Below are 18711 nucleotides of genomic sequence, written 5' to 3'. Positions count from 1 at the left end.
AATACAGGTCGCCCTACAAAACCAACAGGTTTCCTCTATCCGGTTTGAGTTTCCAACAGAATCCCTACCCCTTTTCTAGATGTATTACATTTACAACATCTGAGGAGCTCCATCTGATCTCTGTACGGTAAAGCTTCAGAGGAAGAATAATAGGTGCTACATCTTGCCTAAGGATGACCTAGAACTGCGCAAGGCAGGTGCGTTCATCTCCCCTAAGGTATTATACATACCAGCTTGCCTGAATACATACGGCGCCCAGCGTTCTTAAATGGTCACCCATTTGGTACTGCCCAGGCTCAGTGTCACTTAACTCTAGTAAAAGCTGCTTATATAAAGAGTCATATAGTTTTTTTTTTAAATTAATTCACTAGCTGTCCCTATCCGGTGTTGCTCGGTATTCAAATAGATTGAAAATGTGTATCTTTTCTGGATAATAAATTCAGAAACAATAATAAAGATGCGAAGGAGAAAAAATAAAGTTTTTACACATAAAAGATAGAAAAAAGAGAAAACGAGAGTCTATGAAGCTATGAAAGGGTGGGAGAAGAAAGGAAGTTAGACAAGGAAACTTGTGAAAGGAAGTATGGCTTACAGAAAGGCAACCGAAAAGAGAGAGAGAGAGAGAGAGAGAGAGAACGAGTGAGAGAGATAAAGGGAGGGAGGGAGAGAGGGAGGGGGAGCACTGCCACGCTCAATAGATTTTTTTAAGGGAGGGTGGCGTTCATCGCTAATTAATATGTGAAGAGCTCTGCATACCATTGTTCATTGTCGATGTCGAAGTACTCCACACTCGATATAGTGCTGTGTCCATTAAAACCCCCCATTGCGTATATGGTATCATCCAAAATCTGAAGAGGAAACATGAAAAATGGCACATGTAAAAATATTTAGATTATTAAATAAGAAAACATAAAACGCGACGAAATCTACCAGAAACAAAAGACAAGGAGTGTAAAATGAATCAGTAAAATAGTCAATGTATGTGTGTGTGTGTGTGTGTGTTTGTGTGTGTGTGTGTGTTTGTGTGTGTGTGAACATACATATGTTGTAAAACTATTGCTTTAAGGAAATTCATTTCATATATATATATATATATATATATATATATATATATATATATATATATTGTTTTAACAAAAACCAAGACATCAAAGAATGAGTTTATAGCAACAATTAGTGTATTTCATCGTTAGTTACAATTGTTTCAAGACTATTCGGACAATTTACACACACACACACACACACACACACACACACACACACACACACACACACACATATATATATGTATATATATATATATGTGTGTGTGTGTGTAACGAGTATATATATAATGGGTAAAATTAACAAACACACACACACACACACATATATACACACACATATGTGTGTGAGTATGGTTGTGAGCGTGTATGTTTGTTAATTAATTTTACCCGCTATATATATATATATATATATATATATATATATATATATATATATATATATATATATATATAAGTGGCCTTGTCTGTCAGTCTGTCTTTACAAAACTCTTGAAACTTCATATATAGGGTATTTGGAACTGTAGGAAAGTTCGATTTGTTTCTTAGCTGGCAAAAACAGCTGTTAAAGATGTCAAAATTGAAAAGAAGAAAATAACATAAATCGGCTTAAAGTGCTCTTCTACACATGCGCAAATATACAATTATAGGTTAAACTACGTTATTTTAAAATTTTTATATGCGTATGGAGGTAGCTAAGAGCGTAATGCTGAAGATTTATATGTTTTGGTTTCGGTTCTATCTGATGGCAGCCAATCATCTTTCTTACTTTTCGGAATCGTTACTATATATTGGATGCAATATTATAATCGATAAGGATTTTTCTATAATGATAAATACGAAACCTGCATGAATAATATCAATATCATATTTGAACGTATTTTATGACTGGGCAATGACGGGCGACGTGCTAGTATATATATATATATATATATATATATATATATATATATATATATATATATATATATATATATATATATATATATGGAGGAAGTGAGGAGGCATGGCTGTGGAAATCTTTTTACCCGAATACGATGTTCAGCATGTTAAAAAATATATACCTTTTGTTGTAAAAATCTAATGGATAAACATCTGAAGAAGTTGGTGGGTACAGGATATTTTTATGGACACATAAATCGTAAAATTGCCTACCCACTAATGAAACAGCTGTAATGGAAAAAATCCAGGAAATAAACGAAGGTTATAAAAAAGAAAACGTGAGTCTTTGAATTTTCAACAAAATTATACACTATATATATATATATATATATATATATATATATATATATATATATATATATATATATATATATGGCGTGTGTATGCTTTAGAGCACTGAAATTTTTCATTTGTGAAGAATGGCTAAATTCGTATTGCAGCATACATTAGGTACGATTCAAGAAGATGGCAGTCGTAATATGTGGTTCGCTTGATTTGCTATTGATTTAACTAAAATTTTGTTCTCTGATGTATAAGGAATTCTAGAGGTTTACATAAAAATCTGCCATCGACTGATAAAGAAATGAAAATATACGCACTTTATTTCATATGTAAAGCGAAAAACTATACAATGTAGTTTTCGATATATCTTCCATCTATACTCATATTCTACTTAGAAATCTTCAACGATATTCAATCGTCAAACTTTTACAAAATTTATGAAATAAAATAGAATTAACAAAATGAAAATTACACAATAAAGAAAATGTCTTGCTAACCTCTATCGCGAAATTGCTCCTTGCTGTTGACATCTCCGGTCCAGGTTCCCATGCTTTTGATTTCTCGTTGTATCGTTCAATTGTATTCAACCGGATGACGCCATTAAAACCACCAATAGCGTAAATCGTGTTTTTGTAGGTCAGCACGCGAATCCCGCTCCGAGGAGTGAGCATTGGCGTTATGAGTGTCCATTGATCGATTTCGGGCGTGTAAAATTCAGCCGAGTTTAGAATCGTGACGCCGTCAAAACCACCGCAAATATATATATTGCCTGATTTAAAAGAAAATATGAAATTTGTAACATAGATATACCTAGAACAAAAAGAAAAGTAAGTGCCGAGAAGAAGCCAGCGGGAGAATGAACGAAAAGAAAAGAAAAAAACACAGGAACACAAAAAAGCGTCTATGATAGAAAAGGGAAAGTGATAATTATTTTTTAGTATTATTAAATTGGCTTAGTGTTCACGAGGAATGTGGGGAACAGCAAAATTAGGTACCTATCTAGTTTAGGACCCAATCTTAGGCAAATTTGCATAGACATCTTCCGGAAGGTTACGGAAGCAGTCGAAGGCTGTAGGTGCGATTAGCCAATCAGCGGTCAGAAGAGGACAATGAAAGTTACACATTAAATCGCGAAAAACATTTGACGCCCCCCCCCAAAGACACAAAACGACTTTTAACACGTGATGTCAACGTTAAATCCCCCCTTTTCTTCATGTTAAGAATGGCTTTCTAAAAAAGAAAGAAATTTTTAACGTGGAGAATGTGTGAAACGTCGCATTTTTAATAAATTGTCTGACACTTTCGCTTTAAAATCTACCGGGTGCTTATGTAACCTAACGGAAGATGATGATGGCGTGAAGTTGCCGTAGATTGGGTTGTAAATGAGATAAGTTCCTAAAATGTTACATTATAATGTAACAATATTTAGATGCAGATGCGTAAAAATAAGGTAAGAATAGAATATTCCCCCGTAAGAGTAAAATAAAGAAGATTCATTATTCATTTATTTTGTTAGAAGTAAAATTAGAGTTATATGCGCAAAACACATCGCAAACAGGAAGTAAATAGTGAGACGTGGCGAACAAGCTAATATGTCATTTTTGCTGGATTGCTTGCGCAATAGAAAGTATTTTGGCTTTGGATAGTCGTTCCCTACATGATGCATACTGTAAAGAAACAACGATAAAACTACAGAATATATAGTTAAACCTTAAATTATTTTATAACATCACGTAATAACGAGAATACGAAAACAAAGACAGAGAATAGAAGAGAAAACGAATTATTATCATGTGTCATTTACACCAATAGAACTCCCAATTGCCGCCATCCGGATAATCTGATGGAATCGAAAATAAATCCTAGTGGAGCTACAATTAAACTTACATTATGTTGTAACATCAGTTATTGTCGAATCATTAAAGGTAAGCAAGGTGGAGTTCGATTAGAATTTAAATGGGTGACTGTTTGCGGATAGATTTAGCTGGATAAGTGTTTGTAAATTCAATACCTTTAAATAAGGTATGAACCCACCCCAGGGTATGAGTTTACTAGTAGGGTACACTAACTAAACTTTTGATAGTGTAAATAATCTCCGCACACAATAACCATGAAAGGTCAAATAGCATGGAAAGACCGAGGAGAGAAAGCACTAATCAGACCTCTGCTGGATGAGTGTTAAGAGGACTGGGACCTTAGGAAGGTGTATTGCCACCCAAATTCCAATGAAAGTCAATAGTTTTTGTCAAAAAGACGTCAATAGTAAACGGCTGCTGTAATAATACTAATTCATTTGTAACGTTATCAAAGGTGGATTGTACTTGAGAACTGGGGAGACATGTTGTCACCCAGACTGTTGCGAAACACCACCGGTTTTTGTCAGTGAATAATCTCTGATGATAACAACAGTGAAAAAAAAGAACAATCAAGTCGAGGTTCGGTTTAAGAAGAAGGGTATTAACAAAAATGTACAAAAATAGGAACGCGTGTATATCTGCTGGACTCTCGGCTAGCAGTTGAAGTGCAGTCGCATCTCTCTCACCGATGTTGGAATTACTAGCGCTATTTATAGTGCTAATCGGTGTAAATAAAGGCTTGTATAACGTCCCCCTTTGAAAATATCCCGCCTGGGATTAATAACGTTTTTGGTTTGGGTTCACTCTAATCAATTATGTTGATTTCCGTTTTCTGTTTGATCTTCTGTTCTCCGGAGCTGTCTCTGGTATGGACACTTGAAAAGTATCAAACACTGTGTCCATGATGTCCTCCTCGGGCGATCTGGTCACCTCACTGTTCGAGTATCTTTTCCGAATTTGGTTAGTGTGACGTTTGTGCATGAAGTCTTGTCCCTTAATCATGTAGACCATGTTGGCTATTTGTTTCTCAACAATGCTGGACTCCCAGAAAATCTTATTATTTTTGTGAATCTTGCAGAAGACTCTTTCGCCAACTGTATGCCGTTTTTTTTAAAGGTTTGGCCTATCCTGGTTTGGTGACAACTTGTGAAAAATCAATCTAACCTTGCGTCCGAATATAACCTCAGCAGGTGTCTTCGACATTTAGATGTTTGCATTCGAAGTGACTCTGTAGACTTGTAAAAGGTTGGATTGACTTATCCGTCGGCGATCCACTAGCTTTTTTCAGAGCTCTCTTGAATGTGTCAACGAATTTCTCTGGTTGTCCATTACTTCTTGGGTGGTATGGCGGAATGGCCATATGCTCGATTAGATGATCCTTGCAAAAATGTTTAAATTCGGTAGACGTAAATTGCGTTCCATTGTCTGTAACAATGCAGTCTACTACTCCAAACCTAGCGAATAGTTAATACAGGAAGTTGATAGTTACCTCGGATGTGGGATTCTTACATTTTAATACTTCCGGCCATTTAGATAGGCTGTCTACAACAATGAGATAGTAGAACCCATCTAGCGGTCCTGCAAAATCTAAATGAATCCTAGACCAAGGTCGGTCCGGTTTTGCCCACGATCCGAATTGTGTCGGAGGAGCTTTCATAGCTAATGCTACGCTCCCTGATTTTTCCTTCTATATCCTTATCCATGTTTGGCCAATAAACGAAAGAGCGCATAAGGCATTCTCGATATACCTGGATGTCCTACATGGAATTCCTTGAGCATTCTTTTCTGTAATGTCGCAGGAATTACGACTCTGTCGCTATATAACAGGACATTATCGCCAATTGAATAAATTTCTTCATCCAGTTCGTTATTGTTGATCCTTTCTTTCGTGCTTATAATAAATTCGTCCACCTCTGCCTTACTCTTAATCTCATCAAGCGTTACTCGAAGTTCTCTTATTGTGTCACATAACGCATTTTTTACTCCAACTTCCGCTTGAATGGCTGCTATTACCAAATTCTCCAATGGTTCTGTCTGCTTAGGTATTAACCTCGATAACCCGTCTGCATGACCAAATTTTTTAGATGGTACATACTCCATTTGAAAATTGTAATTCAGAAGTATGGTACCCCATCTTTGGAGTCTATTCGCCGTGTGGTAGTCCCTTTTTCGATCCGAAAATCGTTAATAATGGTTTGTGGTCTGTTTGTAACAGAAATTGCCTACCGTGTAGGAAACGATGAAATTTCTTTACCGCGAATATAATGCTTAGCGCCTCTTTTTCAATTTGTGAGTAGTTCTTTTCGGCTGGCAAAAGTGATCGGGATGAATGTGCTATGGGTTTCACTTTTCCATCATCCATTTTGTGTAAAATGCATGATCCTATGCCGTGGGAGCTGGCATCGCTTGCAACTATAATTTCACGCTTGGGATTATAATGTGCCAGAAACAAGTCAAACATTAAAGTCTCTTTAATTTCCCGAAATGCTTCTTCGCACTCTTGCGTCCAAACCCATTTTTGGTCTTTCCTTAACAGTTCATTTAAAGGCGACCTTAGTTTATGCATATTTGGCACAAATACATTATAGTAATTTGCGAAACCTAAGAAACTTTGTAAAGACGCAATATTTTCTGGAGCAGGCATATTCTTTATTGCACTCGATCTATCTGGATCCGGCCTTCTTCCATATTTATCGATGATTTGCCCCAAGTATTTTATTTTCTGTTTTACTTTAAATCCATAATCCTGGATCCTTTTGAATACTTGGTTTACATGAGCTTTGTGTTGTTCTTTGCTAGCGCTTTTCATTAACAAATCGTCCAATCATTAAAGGTAAGCAAAGTGGAATCCAACCCATTTAACATAATGTCCATTAAAGGTAAGCAAGGTGGAATCCAACCCATTTAACATAATGTCCATAATTTGCTGTAAAATCGCAGGGGAAACTTTGACCCCCAAAGAAATCTGTTAAACTTGTACAATCCCTTATGGATATTAATACATAGCAGCTTTGAACACTCCTCATTGACTGGAACTTGTAAGTACGCGTCACTAAAGTCGGTTTTAGAAAAAATATTTCCCTCCACTCAGTTTCGCAAATATCTCTTCAGGGCTCGGAAGAGGATAATGGTGATCTTGTAATGCCCTGTTTAAGCCTGTCGCGAAGTCGGCGCAAACTCAAATCTCCTTACTCTTCTGTTTGATGTAAACCTGTGATCAATTTTTCAAATGAGACCCGTGTTTTCGAGTCTTTCTAATTCACTGTCTATCTGTTTTATAGCGGCGTACGGAACATTTCTTTTCTTTCTGAACACTGGCTGTTCATTTACGTCAAATTTTGCTACCGTTTTTGTACACCTTCCCAAACCGCCTGAAAATACGTCTGGGAAATTCTCTTTTAACTCCCTCTTAAGTTTTTCTGCCTCCACATTCGAATTCTCAACCTTTTGGCAAAATGAGCTTAAATGCAGATCCCATAGTCTAAACTTTTTGAACAGATCAGTTCTAAAGAGGTTGTTTGATTTTTGCATGACAAAAATTCTTGCTTTTTCAGCCCTGTTCTGGAAAAAATATTCGTCAGTAATTCTCCTTCGAAGGTAATTTTTTCACCACTGACGCTTCTCGCCGTTTTAATCATAGTGGGTCTTCCAAGCCTCTTCCATGTCTGTACATTAATAAAGGAAATGTCAGACCTACTATCAAGCTGTAGCCTTACTTTCTTTTTAAACATTTTGACATATTTCCGGATATTTTGTTCCTCAGGTTCAATTTTCGTAAGTTTAATGGATGTCTTTCTACCAGATTTTTTTCTACAATGCGACGCTTTATGCCCTTTCTGGTTGCAGTTGTCACATTGTTTGAATTTGTAGGGACACTCATTGTACCAATGTTTATTTCCACACCTCCAACATGGTCCAGGTGGATCTTTTCCCAGTTTATTTCTCTGATTATTTTTTGAAGTCAAATTTTTCTTTTGATGGATCTTTTTAATATGCGACACTCCGCTTTCTTCTCTGTCACAACTGTCTTGTTTTAACGCAATAAACCGCTCACAGTATTTCCGCTAAGTTTTGTCGTTTTAAATTCGGTTCGTTTACGAGTTTATTTAAAACACGACGCCTGATTTTAGCGCCTTTATTTAAGACCAGGCCTTGCACAAATATTAAACAGTTAAAATTATCTGCTGACAATTCCACCAGTTTAAAATCGTCGCAATGCTTGTTCAGCATACTTGCATAAGTAGTGTAGTCGTCTTCCTCTCTTCTAGTAACATTCATACATTTATATCGCCTATGGAAAAGAGACGTTTTTGCAGAAAACAGTTCTGTAAGTAGCGTAACTGTTTCTTGGAAGCTCAACTCATTGTCTTTTTTGGGAGAATAAAATTCGCGAACTTTGTATGCTCGGCTGTTCCCAATTTCCTTAGCAAAAGCTTAACTTTTTTCGCGTCTGACGAGGTATTCCAATCCGATATAAAAATATCCTCATATCGTCTATAGTACTGGACGAATCTTCTGAATTATAATTGAAATTTTCAATAGCAGACCACACAGCTGTTTAAGAAAATGGGTTATGATTATCGTCCGCTTTAGTTAACTGTGTTGGCTCCAGAATTTTTCTTTGTTCCTCCTGTGTTTTCATCAATACTTCCTCGAAGCGTTTCTGTTGTTGAAGCATTTTTTCTTCAAATGCTTGTTTAAATCTCTCTTCTCTTTCTACTTGGTGTTGAATTTGCTGCTTTTGCAACGCGAGATTTTGCTCTGCCTGGAATTGGAACAATTCCAACAGTGAATCTTTGAATTTCGCATCCATCATACGAATTCAGTTTACAATTTACACTTAAATTAAAGAAATATTCCTTAGTAAAAAAAAAAAAAAGTATCAACCAAGTTTTCTTTCCCAATTCTTTTGTTTGAAGAACAACAGTTTAGCAGTCCTTTTGTAACTTAACTTGTTTAACGCTATATTTCTAGTCTTACTAGAAACAATCCAGCGAAATAACATTTGTTTAACATTTTTTTTGTCTGTACGCGTTTTTACGTAGCAAAAATAAAATCAGTCGCTTTAAATATCCGACGATTTTTTTGTTTTATCCTCTTTGCCTTTTGCAAAAAATGACTTGATTCTTTATGTGTTTGCTAAGCATAAATGACGTACACGAATAATTATTTTTCACGATCTGTCTCTTTTTCTCTTGACAAAGTCAAGCGTGTTTTTTTTGTTTTGTTTTTTCAAATCCCAGATGTTATCGAAATAACGATAAGCTTACACGGTATTTGCTAGTTGGTTTTGGACATTTAACTTTGCAGAAGAAAATTCTTACCGTAGGAAAAAATGGTTTTGGTAAAGAAAAAATGAACCCTTTTTCCCTTTCTAAAACACTTGGTAAGTGTGTTAAATTATTAAATAATTGACAACATTCGTGTTTTTCGCTGTAGATTTAGGTAGCAAGTTTTTTTCTCGTCGCCAAATTACTATTGTAGTAATTAATCCGATGTTAATCTTTGCGTATCCAAATATCTGTTGAAATGACGTATGTGTTCTGCCGAAAAGATTGTACGAATCTTTATTCCAATCACTTTTGATATTTCTCTGCAGTGACGGTCGTTTCGATTCCTTGTCGTGGAACAACAGTGAAAATAAGAACAATCAAATCGAGGTTAGGTTAAGGAACAAGTGATTAACAATAATGTACAAAGATCGGAAAGCGTTATATCTGCTGGGCACTCGGCTAGCAGTTGAAGTGTAGTCGCATCTCTCTCACCGGTGTTGGAATTACTAGCGCTATTTATAGTACTAATCGGTGTAAATTCCTCTGTTCAAGGAAGGCCGGTATAACAATAACCTATGTGAAAACTACTGCCGAGTGATTATTATTATTATTATTATTATTATTATTATTATTATTATTATTATTAATATTATTATTATTATCATTAATAATAATAATAATAATAATAATAATAGAGGGACCTAGTTTTATTCACAATATCGCCTACTTCCATTCAATGCAAGCACTTGCAGAACATGTTCCTGACTCTCGTCCCGACAAAAGAAAAGCAGCATATATAGGGTGGCCCATAAGTCACTTTACAGTTTGAAAATCAAATACCTTTTTCTTAAATGACTGTATTTAATTAATTCTTTTTTTTATTACACAGTTTATAGTGTAGAAATCTGTTCTGACTTAATTACGAAAGGTAATGTCTCTTAAGTAGCCTCCATTCTCGGCTAAGCTATTCTTTATGACAGTTCTTAACATCGGAAGTTGTTGGGAAATAATTTCCTGTGTAAGTTCTTGAATGCTTCGAGGCTTATTTGCATACACCTTGTCTTTAAGATATTACCAAAGCCAAAAGTCTAGTTCTGTGAAATATGATGAACGTGTAGGCCATTCAAAATCGAAAATTAAAGAGATTTTTCGATCCTGAAACATCACAGTTAACACCTGCATTGTTGCTCTAGCTGTATGTGCAGTTGCTCCATTTTGTTTGCCACCAATACCCTGGCATGTTTACTAACTGAGGTTGAACAAATTCATTAGCATATCTTTTAAGAGGATATTGAACATTGAAATGGCGCATATAAGATCTTTGCATTGCAACAATTGACCGTCTATTTTCAAAGTAAACTTCAATTATCCTCACTCGTTGTTCCGTTGTAACCTGATCTACAGAAAAAAAAATCGCAAAGATTCTATTTTATAATTCTGAAAAGATAAATTAAAATATATTAATAAAAAAAGTTATTGAAAACATTTGGACTGTATATGGATGCGTCTTATTTGCATGCCTTGTTGCACTTTGTAATTTTTGTCAATAATTTTGATTTGCTTGTAGAAGACGTGTTCAGTCATTGTTGCGGTTTAGCAATGGAAATGGTATTTCACACTTGAACGGTATAGACAATAATAATGATAATAGATTGTAATGGTTAGAATGCTTACTTATGCATATAAGAGCAAAAAAAAATTTTTTTATAAATAATGCTTACATTAACCATCGGTCTCCTTTGTATACAATCGATGTATTCTTCAAACACAACAGTAATTGCTGCGTCTGGAGAAAACATCGATTTAGAATACAATATAAACTCTATGATGTGTCAACATATTAGAGTATTCTCAGAATACATCGATACTATACAAAGAAAATCGATGGCAATCGTTGCATGTTTCATACATCATCTGGCAGTTTCGCTTTAGAATCTACTTGAAGCTTATGTAACCCGCTGGAAGATACTGCTGGTGAGCAGTTGCTGTAGATTGGGTTGTAAATGAGATAAGTACCCAAAGTTTTACGTTATTATGTATCAATATCTAGATGTAGATGCGTAAAAGTAATTTAAAAGCATCGAACATTTCTCTGTAAGAGTAAAATAAAGAAGAGATTTTTTTTTTGTTGAAAGACAAATTAGAGTTAAATGCACAAAAATATTTCGCAGACAGGAAGTAACAAATGAGACGTGGAGAACAAGCTAGTATGTCTCTTTTTACTGGATTGCTTGCGCAATAGAATTTAGTTAGGCTTTGGATAGCTTCTCTCTACGTCATGCGAGATTTATTAGGTGTATTGTGTGTGTGTGTATACTGTAAAGAAATAATGATAAAACTACAGAATACATAGTTAAAGCCTAACTTATTTTATGCTGTTTTACGACCGCTGTTATGTAATAATAAGAATACGAGAACAAAAAAAAAGTAGAAGAGGAAACGAATTTTGACTATGTATCGTTTGTAATTGCATAGTGTCATTTGTAGTAATATTAGTAGCAGCTGTATTATTGTTATTATTATTATTAATATTATTATTATTATTATCATTATTATTAATATTATTATTATCATTATTATTATTAATAATATTAATATTAATAATAATAATAATAATAATAATAATAATAATAATAATAAATATTCGAAGAGTGTCAAGGAGGATGGAAAGACCGAGGAAAGAAAGCACTAACCAGGCCTTTTAAAGAAACTTTATTACTTTATTACCACCCAAATTCCAATTAATCAAATGGTCGCTTTCAACGTGAAATCGATGATAAACGGCTGTTGTGATAACGCAATTACATTTGCGGAGGTTGTCGGAAATTCCTTGTGAATACTACTACTACTACTACTACTAATAATAATAATAATTATTATTATTATTTTTATTATTATCAATAATAATAATAATGATAATGATGATAATAATATTAATAATAATAAATAATGATAATTATAATTAATAATAATAATAATGATAATAATAATAATAATAAATGATAATAATTATAATAAATAATAATAATAATAATAATAATAATAATAATAATAATAATAATAATAATAATAATTGGAACAACGGTAACTTTTTTTTTATTCAAGAACCAAGTTGCAATCACTGCGGTCACCTGCAAGGGTTGTTTTTTTCTTTCATCTCAACAGAAGGAAGAAAACCATTCCGATTATATGTAGATGTACTGTCGTCTGTCTTCTTTACATGAATTGTTTCAATTTGTTATTTTTGCCAATAAACTTGGTTTGATTTGAATATTGTTAAGATGTATTCTGACAATGTAAACGTTTTACAATGAAAATGTTAGTTCGAACTTTAGTGTGACAGGCGGACCGTCGGATAGAGTCCCTTACTTTAGACGCTTGGCCGCATCCAATGCTAGATGTGTCTATCAAATCCACGCATTTCACGATGGAAATATCATTTTAAACTTAAAAATGACTGACCAACAAATGGACAGGACGTGATATAAAGATGCGGATATTTAATCTGTGCGTTTAGCGCTGAAAATATTAATTCGAAGTAAACTATGACAGACCAAACAAAATGCTATTTCAAAATGGCAGACCAATCGATACACAGAACGTTGTCAGAGATCATTTGGACGCAACTTAAGTTGTTAAACATTGGAAAAGCTAACACATCAGTTGGTTAATTGAAAATATCAGGAAAAGGAAATTCGAACTCGAAGTTAGATTTTATTAAATGATAGGAATTAGTATAAATGGATGTGACGTCACAGACATACGGATAGACAGGGGTTTCCTTTTTGTGTATCTTTAATCTGCAAGTTCATTCAATCTGTGTATTTAGCATTTAAAATTGTATTTTATACAAAGGCGTGACACACGACGGACAATCAAAGTGCTATTGAAAGCAATATTCAGGTTACGCGCATTTTCAGAGTTTAATAAATTATCGATGATGTTTATGCGAGACAAACGAGGCAGGTGACGATTGGAGTTTGGATGAAAAATTTAGACGAGATTTTATTTTAAAACAATTGCTATTCAACCACAAGCTATTTCGGCAGAACACGACCGATCGGTTTGACCTGAAAAATATTTCTGTATTTGACGAAACTCATGGGATTGAAATTCCTGTGTGAATGTCACATTATCTATCTATCTCTCTCTCTCTCTCTCTCTCTCTATATATATATATATATATATATATATATATATATATATATATATATATATATATATATATATATATATATTTATATAAATGTAAATTTGGTTTGTTAAAAGTGAATAAAACCATATTTCTACGTTACCAATTTATTTGAAATTTTCAGACAACCCATCTTTAGAGTCGAGGGATGTTTTTATGTTATTAAAATAAATTTACCTCGCGAATTATTAAAATATTAAATAAAATAAATATTTTTTTAACCGTTAGTGCGAATCTGTTCTGTTGATAAAACTGAACTTCCGGTTCGATTCATTTCACAGCCACGAATTGACAAAAGAATTTATTTTCTGTTTACTCGATAAGTAAAAAAAAAAAAAACATAATTCATTTGTTTATCTTCCAAATTTTGTAATTTACACATTTTTTCTTTATTATATAAGGCAAAAAAAAAAGTTTGTCGCTTGCTTTTTGAGTTTTTTTTTTGTTTTTCGATATACGATTGATTGGTAAAGTACAGTTTTTTTTGTCCGCGCTATTTTTTAAATCTTATTTCCAGGTTTAATTACGGTTTTAGTATCTGTTTTTTTATTCAATTGTACACCCTCCCCTCCCCATGTTAAGAATGGCTTTTTAAATATTAACGTTATTATTACAACACGGATCACTCTCTGCATGAGTACTGTACTTTCACCTAACAATTTAATAAATAAAACATGGTACTTATGCAGAGAAAGTACCATAATAATAGAATAATAGAATAATAACGTTATTTAGAAAGTCATTCTTAACATGGGGAAGACATTTTGTTACTATTCTATACTTTCACCTAACAATTTAATAAACAAAAGATGGTACTTATGCAGAGAAGGTACCGTGCTGAAATAACGCTATTAAGAAAGCCATTCTTAACATGGGAAAGGGAGAGTGTTCTGTAACTATTTTATATTTTCACCTAAAAATTTAATAAACAAAAGATAGTACTTATGCAGAGAAGGTACCGTGCTGAAATAACGCTATTAAGAAAGCCATTTTTAACATGGGAAAGAGAGAGTTTTCTGTAACTATTTTATATTTTCACCTAACAATTTAATAAACAAAAGATAGTACTTATGCAGAGAAGGTACCGTGCTGAAACAATACCGTTATTTAGAAAGCTATTCTTAACATGGGGAGGGAGTTTTGCATCTATTCTAAAATATGAATGCTTTTTCTTTATTAAAGAAATTAGGTACTCGTGCACTTATTGATCCGTGCTGAAATAATAACGTTATTATTTAAAAAGCCACTCTTAACATGGGGAGAAGAGGGTGTTTTGTAACTATTCTGGACTTTCACCTAACCATTTAATAAACAAAAATTAAACTTAAGCAGACAAGGAACAGTACAGAAGCATTAACATTATTTAGAACACAATTGAATAAAAAAAAACTTTAATTAAACTTGGAAATACGATTTAAAAAATAGTACGGATCGGTAAGTGCATTAGCACCATAAATTTGTCTAATTCTTAATTTCTTATGTTAATGGAAAAAAAAGAAGGTAAATATGAGGAATTAGTCCACCCTCGAAAATTCCTTTAAAATTACCACTCCTATAGGTTTTTGGGGTCGCTGAAAACGAAAATAACCTTTATAATTAAGGTAAGCGAGTAGTTTCCAAGATATGAAGAAATGTTAGTTTAAAAAAGTGAAGGATCACTTTTCCATAATAATTTAACGTAAAATGATCACCCACTTTGTGGCCACGATTTTTGGGGTGGGGGCTTTCTTTCTACCCTTGGAAAATCCTTTAAAATTACCTGCTTAAATTGGTTGGAGGGGCGGGGGGTCGACCGCCAAAAGACCCCCCCCCCCCACAAACAGAAAAATACCCCTCTCTCAGGTGGCCAGAAAGTGGGTGCTCATTCTAAGTTAAATTTAAATTGAAAATTGATCGCCCACTTTTCGAAAAAGTAATTTCTTCATATCATGAAAACTTTCTTTTTGCGACGTAAACGGTTTGCAGATTCGTTTTTAGTACACTGAAATCTACAATAAAATATTTCGTTATATACGAACATGAGACGGGCCTTAAAGTAAAATAATACTGGATTTTAGGGGCAGATTTGCCATTTAGTCGTATATTATCATCAAACCAGGTAATCACTAAAAGGGACTCTTAAAACTCGATCAAAATTTAAAACCACTGATTATATGTCAGCCTACATCACAGTAACATATATTGAGTGAGTTCCTAACAGTATTTTGTATAGTTTTTTAGTTTAAACTCATTTTCCCAAAATTTCCCCAAACGATACAGTCTGCCGCCATTTGTATTTTTCAAATATACCGATAAACACTGCATGTTTTTGAACTGATTAAACATTATACATTACATAAAAACACTACAATCTTATCTAGTTAGGTAGAACATTTACTTTTTTTGCCTTTGATAACATTTATTTGTTATATATTCATTTTTTGACAACTTCTTTGTATCTGTTAATAAAAACCCTTTTCATTTAATGTAACGTTTAGTCAGCTCGAAAACAGTGTTTATCAGTGTATTTGAAAGATATAAATGGTGGCTGACACTGTTGATTATGTTAAGTTTGAGAAAGTGAGTTAAAACTAAAAAACTATACAAAATACTGTCGCAAACCCACCGATTATGCCAGCCTATGTCATGGTAACATATTCGGTGGGTTTTTGACACTGTATTGTATAGTTTTTAGTTTTCAACTTCATTTCCCAAACTTAACGTATTCAACAGTCTGCAACCATTTCTGTTTTTCCAGCCGATTAAACATTTTACCTTACATGAAAACACTAAACAATTATCCAGTTAGGTAGAAATGTAACTTACCTTACCTTTGCTTTCATTTGGTTTTGGACAACTTTTTCGAATCTGTGTATAGTAACCCCCCCCATCACTCAAATATTAATTACTAACTCACATTTTTATATACAGAAAAAAAAAACATTTAGCGTTTCAACGTTAGCTTTATCCACTGATTGTTGGTCGAGCCCAAGCCATGATTGACGGTAATCCTGAGGGTCAGGATCCAATTCTGCAAGAGTACCATTTTTTTCATTTTTTTTTTTTTTAGAGTGGCTTGCTGTACTAAGAATATAAGAAACATGCATTTTCTATTTTTATCAGAATTTTCCATTACACCAAATTGAACCACAGCAACGCGTGGCAGGGTACAGCTAGTATGTTAATAAAGAATTTAAATTAAAGCATTAAAATTACTTGATTACCTAGCGACTAACAGAAATGCTTATAGATAAATGATGCAATTTGTCGATATTTCTGAGATGAGGTATTATTTACATGTTTTGAAAAAGTAAGTTAGAAAGTACAGTAGATAAAAAAAAACATTTTAGTAAGAGGACAGTTAGAACACGTATAAATTACATGTTTTGTATTATTCATACTACTGTTCTCATCTCCGATGTTATTTTCACAATGTTTTAGCAGATGCAAACTTCGGAGTTCTTCAGGTGTATCTTGTCAAACGCCGAAATATGTACGTCTTTATTTAATCCACGGGAAAAGTTCATATGGCTTTCGCTATGACTAATTCCACAATACATTATATTTTACATTGCACTGTAGAGAACCTACTGTTGATTTTATAAAATTATTTTTATATATAATGGCTGGCATTAAAGTTTAAAATGCAGTCAAGTATCATACCCCAATCATGCTTAAATAGAAACATCCATTTCGAACGTGCCCCTGTTATATTAAAGAACCATACTGTTGATGAGGCTTTCGACTTGTGTCGTAATAAAACTTCTCAAATGCACTTGTGATGTTAGGCTGTATAAGGTGTTAACTTCGATACAAATCGTCTGTTCCTTCTTTTATCGGATGATTTCGATTAGCGATTATCGATACTTATAGAAGACATTCCGATCGACACTTATCGAAGACGAAACCTATCTAAGAACACTGCCAGTTACTTCATGTGAAATTTCATAAAAATCGACCCGGCCGTTTTCGAGTCCATAAGGAATGAACAAGCAATCACACAGGCACACAGACAATTTATATAATAATAGATAGAGATTTTATTATAGCTCTAATGTTACACTATCGATGTATTGGAAAAAAATGTGTCATTAAAATTAATATTTGAAAGATAATTATACACACACAAATTAACTAAGATAACTAATAGACACACGCACACATTAATTAATACTATTTCACATATATGTGTGTGTCTGTCTTTCGCCTCCATATGAATAAGGTGTTTAATATTTATTCTATTAAAAGCCATTTCGTAAAAATTCATATTTCATGAATCCAAATTATGAAAATAATTTTCCGTTTCTTCGAAAGCAAATTAATTTGTGCTCGGAAAAGTTGGGTAAGCACAACTAGTGTCTATCTGAATGAATTAGGTGTGTGTACATATTTATTCATTTGTGTGTACATGTTTATTAATTTGTGTGTATATATTTTTTATTTGTGTGGATATATTTTTCTTTGTGTGCATATTTTTATTTATTTGTGTGTATATGTTTTTTTATTTGTGTGTTTATGTTAATTTATTTGTGTGTATTGTTCATTTATTTGTGTGTTTATGTTTATTTATTTGTGTGTATATAATTATTTATTTGTGTGTTTATATTTATTTATTTGTGTGTATATAATAATTTATTTGTGTGTTTATGTTTATTTATTTGTGTGTATATGTTTATTTATTTGTGTGTATATGTTTATTTATTTGTGTGTTTATGTTTATTTATTTGTGTGTTTATGTTTAGTAATTTGTGTGTATATGTTTATTTATTTGTGTGTTTATATTTATTAATTTGTGTGTTTATGTTTATTTATTTGTGTGTTTATGTTTATTAATTTGTGTGTATATGTTTATTTATTTGTGTATTAATATTTATTTATTTGTGTGTTTATGTTTATTTATTTGTGTGTTTATGTTTATTAATTTGTGTGTATATGTTTATTTATTTGTGTGTTTATATTTATTAATTTGTGTGTTTATGTTTATTTATTTGTGTGTTTATGTTTATTAATTTGTGTGTATATGTATATTTATTTGTGTATTAATATTTATTTATTTGTGTGTTTATGTTTATTTATTTGTGTGTTTATGTTTATTAATTTGTGTGTATATGTTTATTTATTTGTGCATAAATATTTATTTATTT

The 18711-nt window shown here is 32.9% G+C and overlaps 1 protein-coding gene and 1 long non-coding RNA gene across 3 annotated transcripts in view; one reads left to right on the top strand and one right to left on the bottom strand.

The window, feature by feature from the left end:
* The window catches only part of LOC145277897 (kelch-like protein 10), a 123341-nt gene that overhangs the window by 7957 nt on the left and 96673 nt on the right, over positions 1 to 18711 (bottom strand). Inside the window, exons 4-5 of the mRNA XM_080129893.1 lie at positions 2765 to 3036; positions 757 to 848 (exon numbers count right to left, since the gene is read on the bottom strand). Of these exons, the coding sequence (XP_079986019.1) occupies positions 757 to 848; positions 2765 to 3036 (364 nt within the window). The remainder of the gene's footprint in view (positions 1 to 756; positions 849 to 2764; positions 3037 to 18711) is intronic.
* LOC145277899 (uncharacterized) overlaps positions 1 to 18711 on the top strand; it is a 246078-nt gene that overhangs the window by 179753 nt on the left and 47614 nt on the right. The window lies entirely within an intron of this gene.

Source organism: Euprymna scolopes, chromosome 6 (genome assembly GCF_053919585.1).
Source record: "Euprymna scolopes isolate OS-2025 chromosome 6, ASM5391958v1, whole genome shotgun sequence".
Taxonomy (NCBI): Eukaryota; Metazoa; Mollusca; class Cephalopoda; order Sepiida; family Sepiolidae; genus Euprymna; species Euprymna scolopes.
The sequence above is the reverse complement of the archived record's forward strand: the minus strand, read 5'-3'. Positions and strand labels throughout refer to the sequence as shown.